The 16,374-nt window shown below is 52.4% G+C and overlaps 2 protein-coding genes across 2 annotated transcripts; both read left to right on the forward strand.

Annotated features, from left to right (window-relative positions):
• The first annotated feature begins 2,612 nt into the window (after positions 1 to 2,612).
• B0T23DRAFT_124029 (alkali metal cation/H+ antiporter Nha1 C terminus-domain-containing protein) lies at positions 2,613 to 6,614 on the forward strand. The gene is made up of 2 exons (XM_062832081.1): positions 2,613 to 5,235; positions 5,290 to 6,614. The coding sequence occupies exons 1-2, from the start codon at positions 3,103 to 3,105 to the stop codon at positions 6,202 to 6,204; spliced, it is 3,048 nt and encodes a 1,015-aa protein (XP_062694467.1). The 5' UTR covers positions 2,613 to 3,102; the 3' UTR covers positions 6,205 to 6,614.
• Positions 6,615 to 6,927: 313 nt separating this feature from the next.
• Positions 6,928 to 7,834, forward strand: B0T23DRAFT_314633 (mitochondrial import receptor subunit tom-22; the record flags this gene model as incomplete). The annotated part of the gene is made up of 2 exons (XM_062834817.1): positions 6,928 to 7,015; positions 7,458 to 7,834. 2 exons carry the CDS (start codon positions 6,928 to 6,930, stop codon positions 7,832 to 7,834), a joined length of 465 nt encoding a protein of 154 aa, XP_062694468.1.
• Positions 7,835 to 16,374: the final 8,540 nt, after the last annotated feature.

The raw sequence follows: 16,374 nt of genomic DNA on the forward strand, positions 1-16,374 counted from the left end.
TGCCACACTGACCTATTCCAGAACATTTCCTGTGAGCACTTCTTGGTGGGCGTTTTCCTGTTGGGTTCCCATAGATTTCCCTTTCGGACAAATCTCACTCATCACGGCAATGTTGTGTTCCTTGTCGGACATGCCGCAACATTAAAAAGCGGTGGTCGAGGAAGATTTCAGGGACGATCCGGCCACCGCCAAAAGACAGTTTCTAGTCACTGCTAGTACGTATGTATAAAGTGCCGTCGATTCGTCGACCCAGCTTGTAGGACCCCGTTGTGGAACCGTATTAGCGCACCGGCCCATGGTTGAGATTCTCCCCTTCCCAAGGTTACCTGTACATGAAAAGAGAGATATCTTTGCTTCTCTTCTTTCTACTCATTTCAAGTGCATGAATCAAATGGCGCAAGACTGAATCGATCCGCAAAGGCAAACAGGGATTCCTCTCAACCTCCCACGACTCCACCGTATCACACAGCTCCGGGTTTTTTTTCTTTCTTTCTTGTTGGCCGAGGATATGCATTCCATGTGATGCCAATGCTTGGCTCGGTAATCACGGTCGCGGATAGGTTCTTGGAAATGAGCTTGAGCATGAGTCAAGAAAAAGCTTTCCGTTGAGAAGCTTTTCAATAAGAGGCTGGATGTGCTGGGCAGTGGCTGAGGTAGTGTATTCTGGGCCCAAAACCTGGCAGTTGATTCGGATCTGAGATCGCGGCTTCGGTTTGATATAGTGTATCAGGTATACGTAAACTTACACACAAGGTACCATGCTGGAGTTCGAGTCAGATATGTTAAACCCAATACCAAAACGTCAAGGTGTACGTAAGTGCAGTGTGATAAGCTTGCCGGTTTCCGACACTGTGTTCGTAAATGTACTTGTGTATGCAGGCAGGTTGTCGACGGAATAGAGTCGGACAGCGGTCGGATGGTGTCGTGCCGATTACCACTACGTAAGCACTGTGTATCTTCAGCCTCCTTTACCGTACATCCAGCTACCATGCCACCCGGCTCGGCAATCCTTAGCCTTATCTTGAGAAGCTTCCATGGCGATCGAGACTGGTCGTTGTGCGGTACCTGGGATGGGAGGTGAGAGAAGAGGCGTGATATACATATGGGAATGCCCATCAGTCACGCCAAAGAAGAAAGAGGGGACCGCCGCAAACGTGGATCTGGATGTCATGACCAGGCAGTGCAGGGTTCGTCCATCGTCACATCCAAACACAAGACCGCTATTTCGAGATGCCGTCCCTTGAACTTTGTGTATTCCCTACAAGGCCGAAGGATAGGAAGACTCTCGTGACCCCCGTGTTACTGCAATGCACAGAAAGACCCCAGATGGAATATATATGCAGAATGCAGCCTTCATCCAGAACTGAATACCAGATCCTAAGTACCAACCCCCGCAGACCCATCCGAGCTGTCTCATCATCACACTTCAGTTCTCCCGTGGGGTGCATGCTGTTCTATGTACACATGATGGTCGCTGTGAGATGGAAGCAGGAGGTTGGTTCCCGTCCCCATGGAAGTCCCTTTCTGCCTTGGTGCACCATGCCCCACCTGTATCCAGCTTTTGCAGCGCGGCGGGTAGCCATAGCTGGGGAACGCTCCACCAATCCCACGATACGATTGGTTTTTGTCTCGACCGCCAAGGTTCTCTTGACGGTATCGGTCCCAGTCGGGATCGGGCACGTCCACTTACAAGTTGTTTAAACCACATGCGTTTGGTACTGTACTGTGCGCGCAGACCGATGCCCGTGGCGCAGACGCCTTCCTCTCCATGACGGGCCATGGGTGATGGATCATGTCCTGCCACCTAGGCAAATGTTGCCAAAGAAAATCTGCCTCTCTTGGCAGCAGATGTTCTGAACTCTGCCAGGTTCTCCAGGACTTTTATCTTGTGCCGTTCCCGCCCCTCTGCCGTCGTCCCGTCCCAGCCTGCTTCAATGTTGACCTTTCATTCATCACTTCTTTCCTTCCTTTTTCTTTTCGGGTTCGGAAGTCTTGCGCGGTGTTCATTGTCGATCACTGTTGTCCGCCGCCTCAAAGCATCACTCATTGGCACCTTTTAGTGGCACCGTTTACGACTATCACCCAGACCTACGACTACTACACCATTCCAGTACTACTATAAGTTGAATCGTGACTGGTAACGAAAAAGAAGGATTCTCTGCTTGTTACGGTCCTGTTACTCAGTTGCGACTGTTATCGAGTCTGGCTGCCACGCCCGGCAGCAATTGCGACGACAACGCGACTTACGGTTTCGACCAAAGCGCTACTTCCCGCACAAAGTGACGTCGCCGCTGCTGTTCTATTTGGCTTGGCGCTCGAGATCGAATTCGACCGAAGGGCGAGTGGTGGGAACTCGGAGGAAGGGGGACAAACGCCACCTTGCAAAGCACAAACAACAGCGATCCCTAACTACAGCCCAGCGAGATTGTTAGGCTTCTCTTCCGCCTTCGCTTTTCGATACCCGATCTCCTTCAACTGTCGCCTAGCAACCCTCGGTCGTCACAGCTTCCTAAACACTACGCCGCTTTACTCCCGTACGCCACAAAGCTCCGTTGGCTTTCCGCTCCTATCCAGGTTACTAAGTTGGCTGGAACAGCGTTCGTGGTCTGTCTTGGATCTTATTTTAAGAAACGAAACACAAACCCGCTCGGTTCAGATACACAACAGCAGGGCTGAGGCTGAGCCAGGATCCGCCTGCGCGCACCATTTGGTCATCATCGGGCAACGGGCGAGAATACCGGCTGACCGGGACATTGGGGATCCCGCAGCTTAGAAAGAGGGAAACGAAACAAGCAGAGGTCCCGTTTGCGATTAAAAGTATCGCAGGGCCATCCCGTTCCGTTAGCTCAGACACCTTGGACCCTGTTCCTGCGAAAAGCTACGGGCCACCAGCCTCCTCGGCCCCACATCAAAACAAAAGGAGGAACAGGTCAAATTTCCCTGTTTCTGGGCATCAGGTTAGAGTTGCTCGCTTCTTTCGACTTTTCGCCTTTTGGTCTTGCTCATCAACAGTACATCCATTCGACTTTTGCGCCGACTGCTTGCGGAGCACACGACAACTACCGGGTTTACTTACGGCTTGTCCGTACAAGCCACGACAGGATGGCGTGGGACAAGCTTTCCATCACCAGGCCCCACCTGGTGTACATTATCCTGGGCGGCTTCACCTCTCTGTTCATGCTGTGTTCCTCCATTATCAAGGAGCGCATGTACATTGGTGAAGCCACCGTGGCCACTCTCTGCGGCCTCATCTTTGGCCCTCATGCTGCCGGGCTTATAGACCCTATCGAGTGGGGTAATATAGATATCGTCACGATCGAGTTCTCTCGCCTCGTCCTCGTCGTCCAGTGTTTCGCCGTTGGAGTCGAATTGCCAAAGTTCTACATGGAAAAGCACTGGAGATCCGTCACATTCCTCCTTATTCCTGTCATGCTCTGGGGCTGGCTGATCACCAGCCTTTTTGTCTGGTGGCTGATTCCACCCCTGAGCTGGCTCGACAGTCTGGTTGTTGCTGCCTGTGTCACGGCTACGGATCCTGTCCTCGCTTCATCTGTTGTCGGTAAGGGCAAGTTCGCAAAGCGAGTGCCCAAGCATTTGCGAGATCTGCTTTCTGCCGAATCCGGCTGCAACGATGGCATGGCTTTCCCCTTCGTCTACCTTTCTCTTTACCTCATTCTAGACCACCGTGAGGCCCGAGACGTATCATTTCATTGGATCGTCTTCACCATTCTCTACGAGTGCGTTTTCGGCGCCATCTTTGGCTTCATGGTCGGCTATATCGCACGCCACGGTATCAAGTATGCAGAGAGACATGAGCTTATCGACCGAGAGAGTTTCCTCGTCTTCTACTTTGTCCTGGCCCTCTTTTGCGCTGGGTCTGGTAGCATCCTAGGCGTAGATGATCTTCTTGTTGGCTTCGCTGCCGGCGTCGGTTTCTCCAATGACGGTTGGTTCACAAACAAGACGGAGGAATCCCACGTATCCAACGTTATTGATTTGCTCATCAACTTGGCATACTTTGTCTACCTCGGCACCATCATTCCTTGGGAGCAGTTCAATAACTTCGACATCGGACTGGGCGCTTGGCGCTTGGTCGTTCTCGCCATCATGGTCATTCTCTTCAGACGAATCCCCATTATGATGGCTCTAAAACCACTGATACCCGACATCAAGACATGGCGCGAGGCTTTATTTGCTGGTCACTTTGGCCCCATTGGCGTTGGTGCCATCTTTGTCGCCATTCTGGCGCGCGCTGAGCTGGAGCACGAGGATCCTGTCCCCCTTGCCGATATATCCAACATCAACCCGAACAATCCGCACTTCCACCTGATTCGACTGGTATGGCCCATTGTTACCTTCTTGGTAGTGTCTTCAATCATCGTCCATGGCTCATCAGTCGCCGTGTTTACGCTCGGCAAGCACATCAACACCCTTACCATCACCATGTCATACACGCAAGCCAATGAAGATGGACCTTCCTGGATGAACCGCTTGCCCCGCATCACTTCGGTTTCCCGCTCTCAAGCTAGGAACATGTCGGACACCGAAGATGATATGAAGATGCCTGAATTTCCCCCTGGCACGCTGCCACCTACTGGTCTTCCCGGTACCTTTCTGCGTCGCCAGAAGGAAGAGGATAAAGGTACCGGGCGTCATGCGGGAAGCCGATCATCATCGGCCAACGGCCGGCGTCGGAGAAAGAGATGGGATGACGGGATCGGACCCGGAGGCCCTATCAGCCAGTCAGCAATCTTCCCCCAGCGCCGAAGCCAAAGCGAACAGGCGATCGCTTCGCCGCACGATGAGATGTCTCTCGAGCCATCTGACACTGCGCGGTTGTCACCTTCGGATGCCTTGACTACGCGCCGCCGCTCGGTAAGAAAAAGTGAAAAGGAAAGATCATCTGATGAAACCGCCTCTCCTTACGAAGCGAGCCCCACATCTGGACAGAGGGATCAGGAACTCGAATACTATGACGAGGGCGACCATGTCATTGTGGAGGATCGCGAAGGAAATGTTCTGGCTGTGGAATCCTCAGCTACGGGCGAAGGCGAGAATCCAGTGGAGGCTCTCAAGGAGAAGCTTGAGGCTGAGGCTGGGCCATCGGGCTGGAGCTATGACGCCTTGAAGAAGAAGATTCAGAATTGGCGTGATGAAGAAGCGGCAAAGCGCAAGGAAAAGGAGAAGTCTACTAGGAGAAGTGAACCGGCCAGAGCGTACCAGTTTGGTACAACGGTTAGTACCGCTGATGCATCCCCCTTTCGCTTATTCAACTAACCTTTCATGCAGATTATTGTCGAAAACGAAGATGGCGAGGTTCTCAAGAAGTATGAACTGCCTTCAGAGAAGCCAGAAAACGATTTTGTTTCCCAGAGCTTGAAGTACATGGGTATCAAGGCTGGGGACAAGGCAAATGTCGCAGGAGGTGCAGCCGGTGGCGAGGGCTCGGCCACTAGGCCGTCCAAACCAACCAAACGTCCTACGTGGGCTTCGGCCGTGGTTGGTGGTGGCGATGCATCGAAAAAGAAAAATGCGGTGGAAGAACAAGAAGAGGACGATCGTCATATTCGCTTCACTATTGGTGGTGTTGGCCAACGCATGAACAAGGAGGACTTCATCCGGGAGATGCAGAAGTTGGACAAGAGTACGCGCAAGGAAATTGTGGACCAGTCCAACGCATCAAGCGCTGTCAAGAGCCTAGCCAAAGCGGACCTTACGCCTAAGCAGCTACAGCAACCGCAGCCGGTACAGCGCAGAGGATCTCCCGCTGGATCTGTCAAGTCCAGCCACAGCAAGGATAGCCTCACAAGACAAGGGCGTCCTGAGAAGTCGGAGATGATGAGCGGAGGTAGCAATGCTGAACGCAGCGAATCACCATCGATGTCGAGGTCAAGGTCGAGGTCGAGGTCGAGGTCGAGGTCGCCATCGCCTCTCACGGCAGAGGGCGGATCAGCAGCTCCAAGCAGAGACGTTCCGGAAACAGCAGCAGAGCGGAGACGTAGGCTGGCGGTGCTCCAGAGCGTTGGAGATGATAGAGAAGGGGAACAGGGTGAGACACCAGCGGAAAGACGGCGCAGAGAAGCTGCTCTGGGCATGTTTCCGGGCGCAGCTGAGGACGAGGATAGCGAGGATGATGATACCCCCAGGATCCCGCCACCGAGGAGAGGGATCAGGTTCGCGGAGCCGACCAGGCGAGAGACATGAGTTAAATGATTGACTGACTTGGTGAATAATGTTTGGTATGAGGACTGAGCATGAATGGGTTCTGTATATGCCCACGGACGATAAAGTGGAAGAGTAATGAGATGCAGCGAGTTGTTTGAGTTTTTGATGTTTGTTCTTTTAAATAGATATTTTGAGCGAGAAGTGTACATGCAGCGCCGGCAGTACCAAGGATGGCATTGACAATGTTGGCTGACTGGAATATGACCATGTGCGTAGTTGCGTGAACTCGAAAAACATAGTTGGTTTTGGGATCCATCTCCTTGACAACGATTACATTGCACATACCATCACTGCAGTGGTGGGAAAAAGGGGGGAAGTTGGAAAATCTGGGGAAGTACATGTGCTATGTACCTAACTGCCTAATCCTCGGTCCCGTGACTGAAGCGTACCTGATATGGCTTAGCGTCCGATAAGAAAACTCGTCATGGTCGGTGCGATTCGAGGTCCAATCCAACTTTTTGAAACTCTCAGGTCACTGTCCACTGTCCAGCAGAGTTGCCCGTCAAAAAGCAGGTTGTTTTGCTCACACGCTGTGCCTGTATCCACTTATCCGATTTCTCCGATTTCTCAATTGCAACAGACATCCACAAAGCCGATAACATTACCTCGATTCCATACCTGTCGGGCCCAAGTCACCACCACCACCACCACCACCAACGATAGTCCTTCTACCTATTCTACCACCCATCCACATAATCCAAAATGGTTCAGCTTACCGAGGTCGAAGACGAGCACTTCCAGCAGCCGCAGGTCGGCCCTGAGGAGGATGACGAGGATTTCACTGACACTGGTGAGTGAAGCTTTCCTCTACTGTCGAGGACAGAGAAAGAGAGGAGTCTCGGGCTGGAGGGGCTATAAGGACTTGTACGACTACGTCACTGTCGCCATCGCCAAATACCCATGGCATCCCGACGCCGTCCATCCTCAGTCATGCCACCGTGACGCCCACGCCAAAACGACAACCTACCAGACGCAGTTGCCAACCAACATCGATATACCTACATATACACACACACGCGTCTTCCTTCAACATACAATGACATACTTGGAGTCCTATTAGCCCAACAACCACGCGGCATATTACCACCCTCCAATCTAGCCTTAACATCTCTAGCCCGAGTCCTCTCGATACAACACATTACCACCATGGGCCTGTTCTCCTCTTGAGTCTAGACAGATAGTTGGAACGACAAGGCCAAACCCACTAACCCCACGCCTCTACACATAAACAGACTCCGAGATCTCCGTCGACTCCGACTACGAGTCCCAAGAGACCTTCACCGACCGCCTGTACGCCCTGCGCGACATGGTCAGCCCCACCACGCGCGGCTGGTTCTACCACAAGTACTCCACTACCACCAACTTTGTCAAGTCGACACTGTCCTTCGCCGGCCGCGCCGCCTGGGCCGTTTCTGTTTCGGGATTGCTGATCGGCGTCCCCTTCGCCATTGCCTTCGCCGAGGACCAGAACTACGCCGCTATGGAGCAGGAGGCGCGCATGCGCGAGCTTGGCTCTGATGTTCTCACTGCTGGTGGTGAGGGGCAGGCCGGTACGGCCGAGAAGACCTTGGCTGCTATCGGTGGCGAGGGGGCTAGGCCTGCGCTCTAAAGAGGGAGGCAGCGAGTCTTAGTGTGGAAAATGAAAAACAAAGATGAGCGAGGCACGGATGGTTGTTGTGAGCCGGGAGATGTGAAGGGGAGAGAGGGATGGTTGGTCAAAGGGCGGCGGGCTGGAAACCAGCATTTCCAGGATGGGGACCGTTTGGGGGAAAAAAGAACCCCGAGTTCTCTCCGGCGGAGGCCTTGAACGGATACACCTAACCAGCACCCGGTCTCACAACTTGACGCAGTTTGATCTGACAAGACCGGCCAACGGAACGACACCTACGGAATCCCGTTTCTGGGCGAAGAATAGAAGAAGGCCAGCATCGTTAACCAGCTTACGATGATTATCTCGCCATCCCTCGCGAGTTGGCATTTCCCATATTCTCGAAATTCCACTCTCTTCTCCCCGCTCAAACACATCACCACACATTGTATATTATCTGTTTGGTACTTTTGGGTTGTCCGCCACTTTGCATGGTCGTTGTAATGGTATTCTTCTAAAAGCGTACCGCGGGAATGAAGGGAGCCAAAAAGGAAACAGGGAGAGAGATAGAGCATTTATAATTTCCCAACGACATGTTTATGATGAACAACACCAATATCCACTTATTGTACAAAAAGTAAAACGAAGAAAAAATGATCCTCATGAAGAGTGCGTTTACTCGTATCATCTGTCACTAGCACTGATTGTCTCATTTCTGGTGCGCCGTTATATTTGTAGCCTGAGCTCCGCTTACGGTTACGCAGAAAGAGCCGGTAGGACTCCCGAGCGAGTGTAAACAGTAATGAGACAGGATTTCACAAGGTTCTCATAGAAGACATGACTGACACTGCATTCACTTCACTGTGCTAAAAGTAAATATGTATTCAACATCCTGTCACGAGGACTTGGAACAGGAGGCGGACTCGTTTTGGCCGCAGACAAAACTCGATCATGATTGTGGATTTCACCCTTTTCTTTTCTTCCTTTTCTTGTGAAATATCAATGATCATTATCATTTAGATATACCCAACACGTCCTCAATCTGTTGTTGACTGAGAAGCGGCACGATCCAACCGTAACATAGCTGCCAAACCGTCACTAAACAACTAGGAAAGTAATTGCCAACCGAAACGTGACATGCTTCTCCTAAAGGGGGAAAAAAGAAAAAAAAAAAAAAAAAGAAAAGAGAAGGAAAAAATCATGATAAAAGAGAAAGAAGAAAAAAGAAGACGAAAAAGAAAAAGAATAAGGGGACGTTTCGGACAGCCCAGATGTTATCTAGCGATTGTTGTTACTGTCATGGAGGTCATTCAAACTATCTTACTAACCAAGCCATATATGTCCTCGTGCAAGAGAATACAAAGTGAATGAACGTGTCTTGTCAAACATCGCCTGCTAAGTGAATGGTTTATATCATTTGTAGTATAATTATGGTTGTTCGCGGCTGTGTGGCCGTGACAGTCACAAGACAGTGAACTCAGGTTATCCAAACGACACCTCGTTGTCATCTCTCCCACTGAGTTACATGACTATCTATGCGACTTATCAAAACTTCTATGTATGTATGTATATATACAAGTTGGCCTCGTCGAAACCAATCCGCCGTTGACCGTTTATCCCCCCCGCCCCCCCTAACCCACCCACCCACATACATCAACATCAAGGGCAACATAAAGTTGATAAGACTGACATGCACACTCACTCTATAACCATGTCACGCAGGTTGCCAGTCCTATGATAAAAGTACCAAATCACACAAAGGTCAAGCGCTGAAACGTTTTGTTTATTAGACTTATACGAGAGAAGAACCGGGGGGAATCTTGACTATATACACAGACAGACAGATAGATAGATAGATAGATAGATATAGGCAGATGGAATTTTCAAGATCCACAAGAATAAAAAAAAAATACAGGCAAAGGAAAGAAAGGGTACATGTAATAAGCGAATGTGACATAGTAATAATGTGTTTGAGTTCAGTTTGTTTTGTTTGGGTGATGTTATGTGCAAGTGTGATGGAACACAGTGACCGATGGGCTGGTTTAGGTTGTTGGATGGATTTCCTGAATCCATTTTTCTCTACCTACCCATCTCGTCCGTGTGTCCATGTTGTCCAACAACGTAAAGAGGATGTCTGTGTGTTGTATGCGGAGAAGAAGTTTGAAAGGAATAAAGGGGTTAGTCGTCGGACTAAGTAGAGGGGTAGTTTAAATTTCAACGCTTTTTTTTTCTCTTCTTTTGTGGTTTCCTCGCTCTTTCCAATTTTGTTTGTTCTGGTAGTCGTCAAAACAGTTTCATTGTCCAAAGCTAATATGACTCTTGTGAGCATCTTGGAGTGCTGTGTTTCATTTCTCGTCAGTTACTTTTGTTCACGTATACCCGGCAGCTTCATAAGAGGAGAGAAACTTACTCTTCAAAACAGTGAGCTGACCGGTCCTATCTCCACAGGCAATCTGCAGCCCGCTGCCCTCCTTAAAGTCAAGAACTACGCTGTTAGGCAACTCTTGCATCTCCATTTCTGGCTCATAGGGCATCTTGAACTCGCTCATGTGAAATCGCTTTACAGCCTGGGCCTGGAGCGAGGCCGAGAGATTCTGCGCAGGGCTCAGGATGAGAAAGCCGTGGCTGTCGAGGCACGCGGTCCGACGCTTCCAAAGGAGAGTGTCGGGGAACTGGACGTTCACATCGCCCATGAAACATACGATTGTCGGGGGCTGAGGCTGCGAGGCTGGCTGGGGTGGTTGCTGCACCTGCGGTTGAGGTGCTGATGGTTGGGCCTGGCGGGAAGGCTGAGGAGGCGTTCTGTGTTGTTGGGGGATAACTGTCCGTACTTCAGGCGGAGACATTGGGTTCTTCCCCGCGGGCTGAACTTCGGGGACATCCTCCTCGACAAGAGTGGGCGAGATGTTGGGCGCGCCGTTCTTGCGGTTAGGGACGATGTTAGACAGGCGGCGCATAAAGCGCGACGCACGACTTCCATCCTTCTTGCCACTGGACGGACTGAGAGTAGAATCAGCGTTTGAGTGGCTAGATCCAAGTCGTCCCTCATCTTCCGCATGATAGGGGGAGCCGTGCTCGATTGACGATGCTTTGCTGCCAGCACTGTCACGGCGAGACGACTTGAATGACTGGGCGGGCTGGACCGTCGATTGGCGAGATGGCGATCGAGGCGACGCAAGACCGGCGGGTAGCTCATCCGATGATGGGCCCTTGCCAAGCCGGTCCTTCATGAACTCCTTGACGACCGCCATGGAAGAGCGTCTCGTTGAGCTGGCGTCGTCCTCCGCCGCTACACTCTCTGGCCCTTCCTTCCTCGAGAAAGCACGCTGTTCCTCGGACTGAGACTGGTACACTGGCGCGGTTTGCGACGGGGCGGAACGATCACCGGACTGCGTATCTAGCGGGGACTGCTTTAGTTCTAAGCGCACAAAATCCGCTGGGTCAGCCTTCTTCGAGTCTGGGGCTTTTGGGTAAGGCTGTTTGTATGGATCTATTCGGACTATGCGGGCGGTCACTTGAACCGGATCAGGCCGGCCCCTTGGTACGGCTCCCCCCTCAAATATGGAAAGTCGATTCTTTACGGATCCGGACCTACCAATCTGCGACTGCGGATTTGCTGACGTCCTGGCTTCCGTGGTGGATGGTGATCTATCGGCGACGGATGGTGATCTCGACGGTGTCTCACGCAAACTGGGCTTCCGAACTGCGAAGAAAGTAGTAGCAGGTCGCTCTTTCGGAGCGGGGTCCGGCGGCCCAGCAGGGGCACCGGACAACGTCTGGAGTGCCTTGATTCGCTGCGAAATGCTCGAGCCAATCTTGCCGGTTACTGGCTTTATGTCTTGTTGTCCCATTTTCTGGAGGAACCCAGCACTGGTCGAGAGAGACCTGGACGTGCCAGCTTGGACATTCGCAGGCGAAAGCAACGTGTTCCTAACCGGACTGGATACCGTCCTCGAGAATCGCGGTGCGGATGAACCAGTCTCGATCATCGAATTTCTCTTGTATGACACGTCACCGGGGGACAATGAGCCAGGTGACTTTGACGCGGTGATCGGCTTGGCTCCTTGTACGGTTGCCGACTGCAACTCATCCATAAGCCTGTCGTCATCCGAAAGGCTGACCACCGATAACCGCTTGTCCCTGTCAACTCCATCGTAGTCTGGTCGAAGAGGCTCAAATGCAGACTTTGGCCTCGCTTGCGGAGTCTGGACAGCCGACGATTCCCTCCTCTCTGGAACCTCAGATCGCCCTTCCTGAGAAGACACGTTATCTCCAGGCACGTCACCCTGGCCTGGCGTGATGATTTCTGGAACTTCCTGGCTAGGCTCATCGGCCAAATGCTTGCTGTTTCGAGTCGAAGAATTGGAATTCGGTATTGGGAATTCAGGCAATGGTGATCCGTGGTCCTCGGCATCTGTGGCTGCAGCAGAGTTGTCGACTTCCGGGGTGGTTCCCTCTTTCGCTTCTGGGGAAATTGCTGCTTGGTTGTCTGCATCTCCATCTGCATTGCGTGATGCGTCGTTTGCTCCCGAGGACTTGGATATCGGCAAAGCCGGTGCCAAAGCCGCACCTCCTGCCTCCCCTGCCGCAGCATTCTCAACCACAGCCACAGGCGTCCCAATCGTTTCTTCCTGGCTGTTGTCGGCTTGTGAGTCTGCCTTAGTTTCCGCCGCTAGCTCCTCCTGCTTTTCGACATCCTCCACTGACTGCGCGGGAGGCGCATCAGTCCGATCTTCAGTAGGTGCAGCTGCACTCATAGTTGCAGGCTGTTCGAGCAATGTTGGCGCGCCTTCGAGGCTCTGTTCCTTGTCGGCGAGAACGGTTTCATCTGTAGATTCCAAAAGAGAGGAAGCTTGCGTAGATTCGCTCAGATCTGATGAGGTCGCAACAGTTGCTATGGGTGAGGTTGGGTGAGAATCCGTGCGCATATCAACTGGCGAATGATCGCCAGCGGCCTCCCTGTCCACTCCCGAGTCGCCCTGGAAAGTGGTTATTAAGGGGTTGTGCAAAGATTGGGCTTCAGCATCGGCGGGCCCCTGATTAGCGCTCTCGAGGGCCACCAGTGTTGTTGTGGCGTCTGAGAGTGGTTCTGAGATTTGGAGTGAGTGGGAGCTTGGCGCAGAAGGCGCTTCGCCAGCACCGTCAGTAGGATTTTTCGGCGTGGAATTCGAACTCATCATCTTCTTTTTCTCCCTCAGTTTCATCGCCTTCAGTAGCCGTGCCTTTTCAGGTGTTATGGCGGTCTGCTTGGCTGGCGGCGGCGGGGCCGATGTGGGGATTTCTAGCTTAATAGGGGATGCCGGGGCCACCTCATCCTCCACTCCACCACTAGAAATAGGCCGAGCAGATTCAGTTTCAGTGACCTTGGCAGCAGCCAGGTCCGCTGTCGAATCGGCTGCCAGGGATTTGTTCTCTGCGTCTTCCTTGATTGTCGATGACTCTAGCCCGTCTTCATCCTGTTCTTCGGCTCGGCTCTTCTTGTTCAAGGCTTTGTGAACCTTGAGGCCTACGGGGATCGTTGAGACCGGCCTGTTCTCTCCAGTTCCAGAAGTTCCTGTTCGCGGCCGCCCGACACTATCCACCGAAGGCCTGGGTCCAAGCTTTACGCGCGGCTTATAAGAGCCGTAACCGTAATAATCAGTTTGGCGAGAGCGAGATGAGTGCGAGGACATGCGCCTTGCCGAGTCATCCATCATACTTGTGGGCGACGAGGGTCGCAAAACTCCGGCTAGAGAACGGGCATCGGCGTCATGTATGGTGTCTGGGTTGCTGGCGAGGTCCGGGTCCCTTGAAACACCACTCAAGGGATCTTCCCGGTTCCGTCCCTCCTCGTTCGCTACTGATTCCGCCTCAGTCTCTCTTCGCTCTTGTTCTTCCTCCTCGGAAGCTTCCTCCAACAGCCTTTCGCGAAGGGAATCTGTGATGGACGAGGCGGAAGCAGTCGACGTATGCAACGAGCATGCGGCTGAGAGCTTGGTGTCCTTGAGCTCAGATGCGGAGGCGATCGAGAACTCGGCATCGTAGGGTGAAAGGAATTCGCAAATGGCGTTGAAGTGAACGATTACTCGAGCTAAAACACGATTAGCAAGCTAGGTAAGTCTTTCTTCCCTTCAGGTAACATTATCACATGGTTATCCCAGGGGCATGCCGATGAAAGAGAAACACGAACCTTGGATCAGCCTCGAGCAACCCTCAGGCAGGTATTTGAGGATGACATTGCGGCGCCTATATCGCATATAGCCGTACAATGGCGACTTATCCTTATACTCGGCGATCGCATTTCGTATCTCGACGATACCGCCGGTGCCCTGTCCTAGCAACTCGAGCTCATCACGACTGGCATATTTTAGGAGGAACCTGGGCGCGGTGGCAGGCACCGTGTTAGCGAATCGACGACGCTAGTTTGCGGCGCAGGGAAAGCAAACCAAAACAAGAAAATAACAAAGTTTTAGGATCGATGGAAGCCAGGCGGCGCTTTGCAACCACAGAAAGCAGGATGAAAGAAGGAGAAAGGACAGCACGGCAGCAGGACTTACCATCCTCCAGGCTCGACAAGCGCAACCTCGTGGGCTTCCTTGACTGCGGGATTGTCCAACCCATTCAACGACATGTCTGGTTATCTCTGGCTTGGCTTTCGTTGCGCAGTGACCTTGTTGGCCAACGTTCCTCGTCACAACTGCAGGTCGGTCGGTACGATTGGTTGGCTTCTCGAGATCGAACAAGTCGGCACTAGATATCGTTGGCGCCGATGTGGGTATGCGAAAGGGCGCTCAAGCTCTGTATGTGTACTCTAATGTGCTGTGTGCACTTGAATGCTGCTGCGAGACGGGAGAGCGGCGGGCGGCAGCGATGGAGCAGCAGTTTTAGATCTTCTAGATCACCTCGGGGGTGCTTGGACTGATGTACCTCTACAGACCTGACGGGCAGGAGGTAGGTACGGTACAGCAGACGACGTATCCGGGCGCCGGGCTCGGGTGCGTGAGTACGTGACGAGTAGGCAAAGGTCAGTTATGTGGTTGTGGATAGATAATCGTACAGGTTTCGTCCGGGGTCTCCTTGGTTGAACCGAGCTTCTTTCATGAAGCACCTTCCCACTCAAACACTTGTCATAGGGTCCTGTGTCGCTCGGACGGTGAGAAACGCGGGGAGCTGCCCTGTCTTTGATGCTCAGGGCAAACGAACATGAAACCGGGGGTGGTCGCGCGAGCGTTGCAGCCGATGTCAGGCTCGGGCGGTAGTCAGTAAGCTTGTGAGGCGCCAGACAGGAAGTAGTTCGTGGGTAGGTAGTATGTATGCGCAAGGTTCAGTCGTTTCGTTATGTTCCTAGAGCAATGAGCCTTTTTTTTGTTTGGTGGTTGTCTACTGGGTCGAAAGGTAAGTATCGTAAGCTCGAAAGCAGGCCAGTCCAACAAGATCGATCGCAAGTCGGCCCCGACCGAGGTGGAGCTTGAAGACTCTCTCAGGTAAAAAAGCAATGACGTCGAAACAACCTTTTTCTCTGTAGGTCGCCCAACAAGTCTAAAAATAATGATGCCGGTAATGAGGGTGAAGAAGTGAAGGCAGAGATTGCAAATTAGCCTGTCAGTGGGTAGAGTTGGGCACCCAGACAAGCCAAAGAGCTAAAGCGAAAGAAAAGGGCCAAACAGAAACTGAAGTCTGCGCAAAGTCGCGATCTGTGTCCCTTCACAACCTAAGCTTGTGCGCGACAACTCTGGAGTTTTCGGAGCAACCGCAAAGACCACACCAACAGCAGGGCAGAGCAACTTGCATGAACTGAACGAATGAAGGAATATGTTAAACTAATTGCGGTGGGGGTAGGATGTACCCAATAGCCGAGCGGTAACGAAAAGAATGGATAGTGTTGAATTGACGCGATGCGATGCGACTGATGAGAATGAATGACTGTGGGCAAGGTATCGATGCGCTTTTCTGCTTTGTAAATTGTAAAGGGAGCGCCTAGGCTGGGGAGGGGGGAATTTGATCGTGAACTGGACCTTCCCTTGGGCGCGCACAACGGACGGGTACCTGGCGACTACCGGCGACTAGCGTCCAGCGCCCGGGGAAGCCATGCATGCGTGTCGCAACATGGTTGCAAGATCCAATTCCACCACTGCAGGGTCACCAGGGTTTAAACGCTCGTCTTATTAAAGCACAGTGCGCAGACACGCACTGCACCTGGCCATTTCCCTGGACGCTGCGGCGGTTGTGGAGGGAGGGAGGGGCATTTTGAGGCTCCAGGGGCAGTCTCTGGCTCCCGACGGAGTGAGAACAAGAGGCTCCTCTCTGACAGTGTGCCACTGATCATGTGTGTGCCTGTTGACAGAGCTATTCATCCAATCATGCATCAATGCCGTTCCATCCTCAACCATCGTGAATCAAGCATGACTGCTCGCTTGCTGTGCTGCGTGAGTGAGTGCTGCCCGACCCCTGGACTGCAACTTGAACTTGAAGATATGCACGGTCACATTCACACTTACACTGTACGTATCTCAATTGTTCTAGGCCCCTTTTGGGACAACAGCCCCGCCCCCTCGTCCCGTCCGGCCGCCCTACAACTGTAT

Source organism: Neurospora hispaniola, assembly GCF_033458365.1.
Source record: "Neurospora hispaniola strain FGSC 10403 chromosome Unknown B0T23scaffold_3, whole genome shotgun sequence".
In the NCBI taxonomy this organism is placed as follows: Eukaryota; Fungi; Ascomycota; class Sordariomycetes; order Sordariales; family Sordariaceae; genus Neurospora; species Neurospora hispaniola.

Bases quoted from the DNA above. Each gene is read 5' to 3' on its own strand.
- B0T23DRAFT_124029 (XM_062832081.1), top strand. From the start codon at position 3,103: ATGGCGTGGGACAAGCTTTCCATCACCAGGCCCCACCTGGTGTACATT. The intron at 5,236-5,289 runs GTTAGTACCGCT...CCTTTCATGCAG, and splicing joins CGTACCAGTTTGGTACAACG to ATTATTGTCGAAAACGAAGA.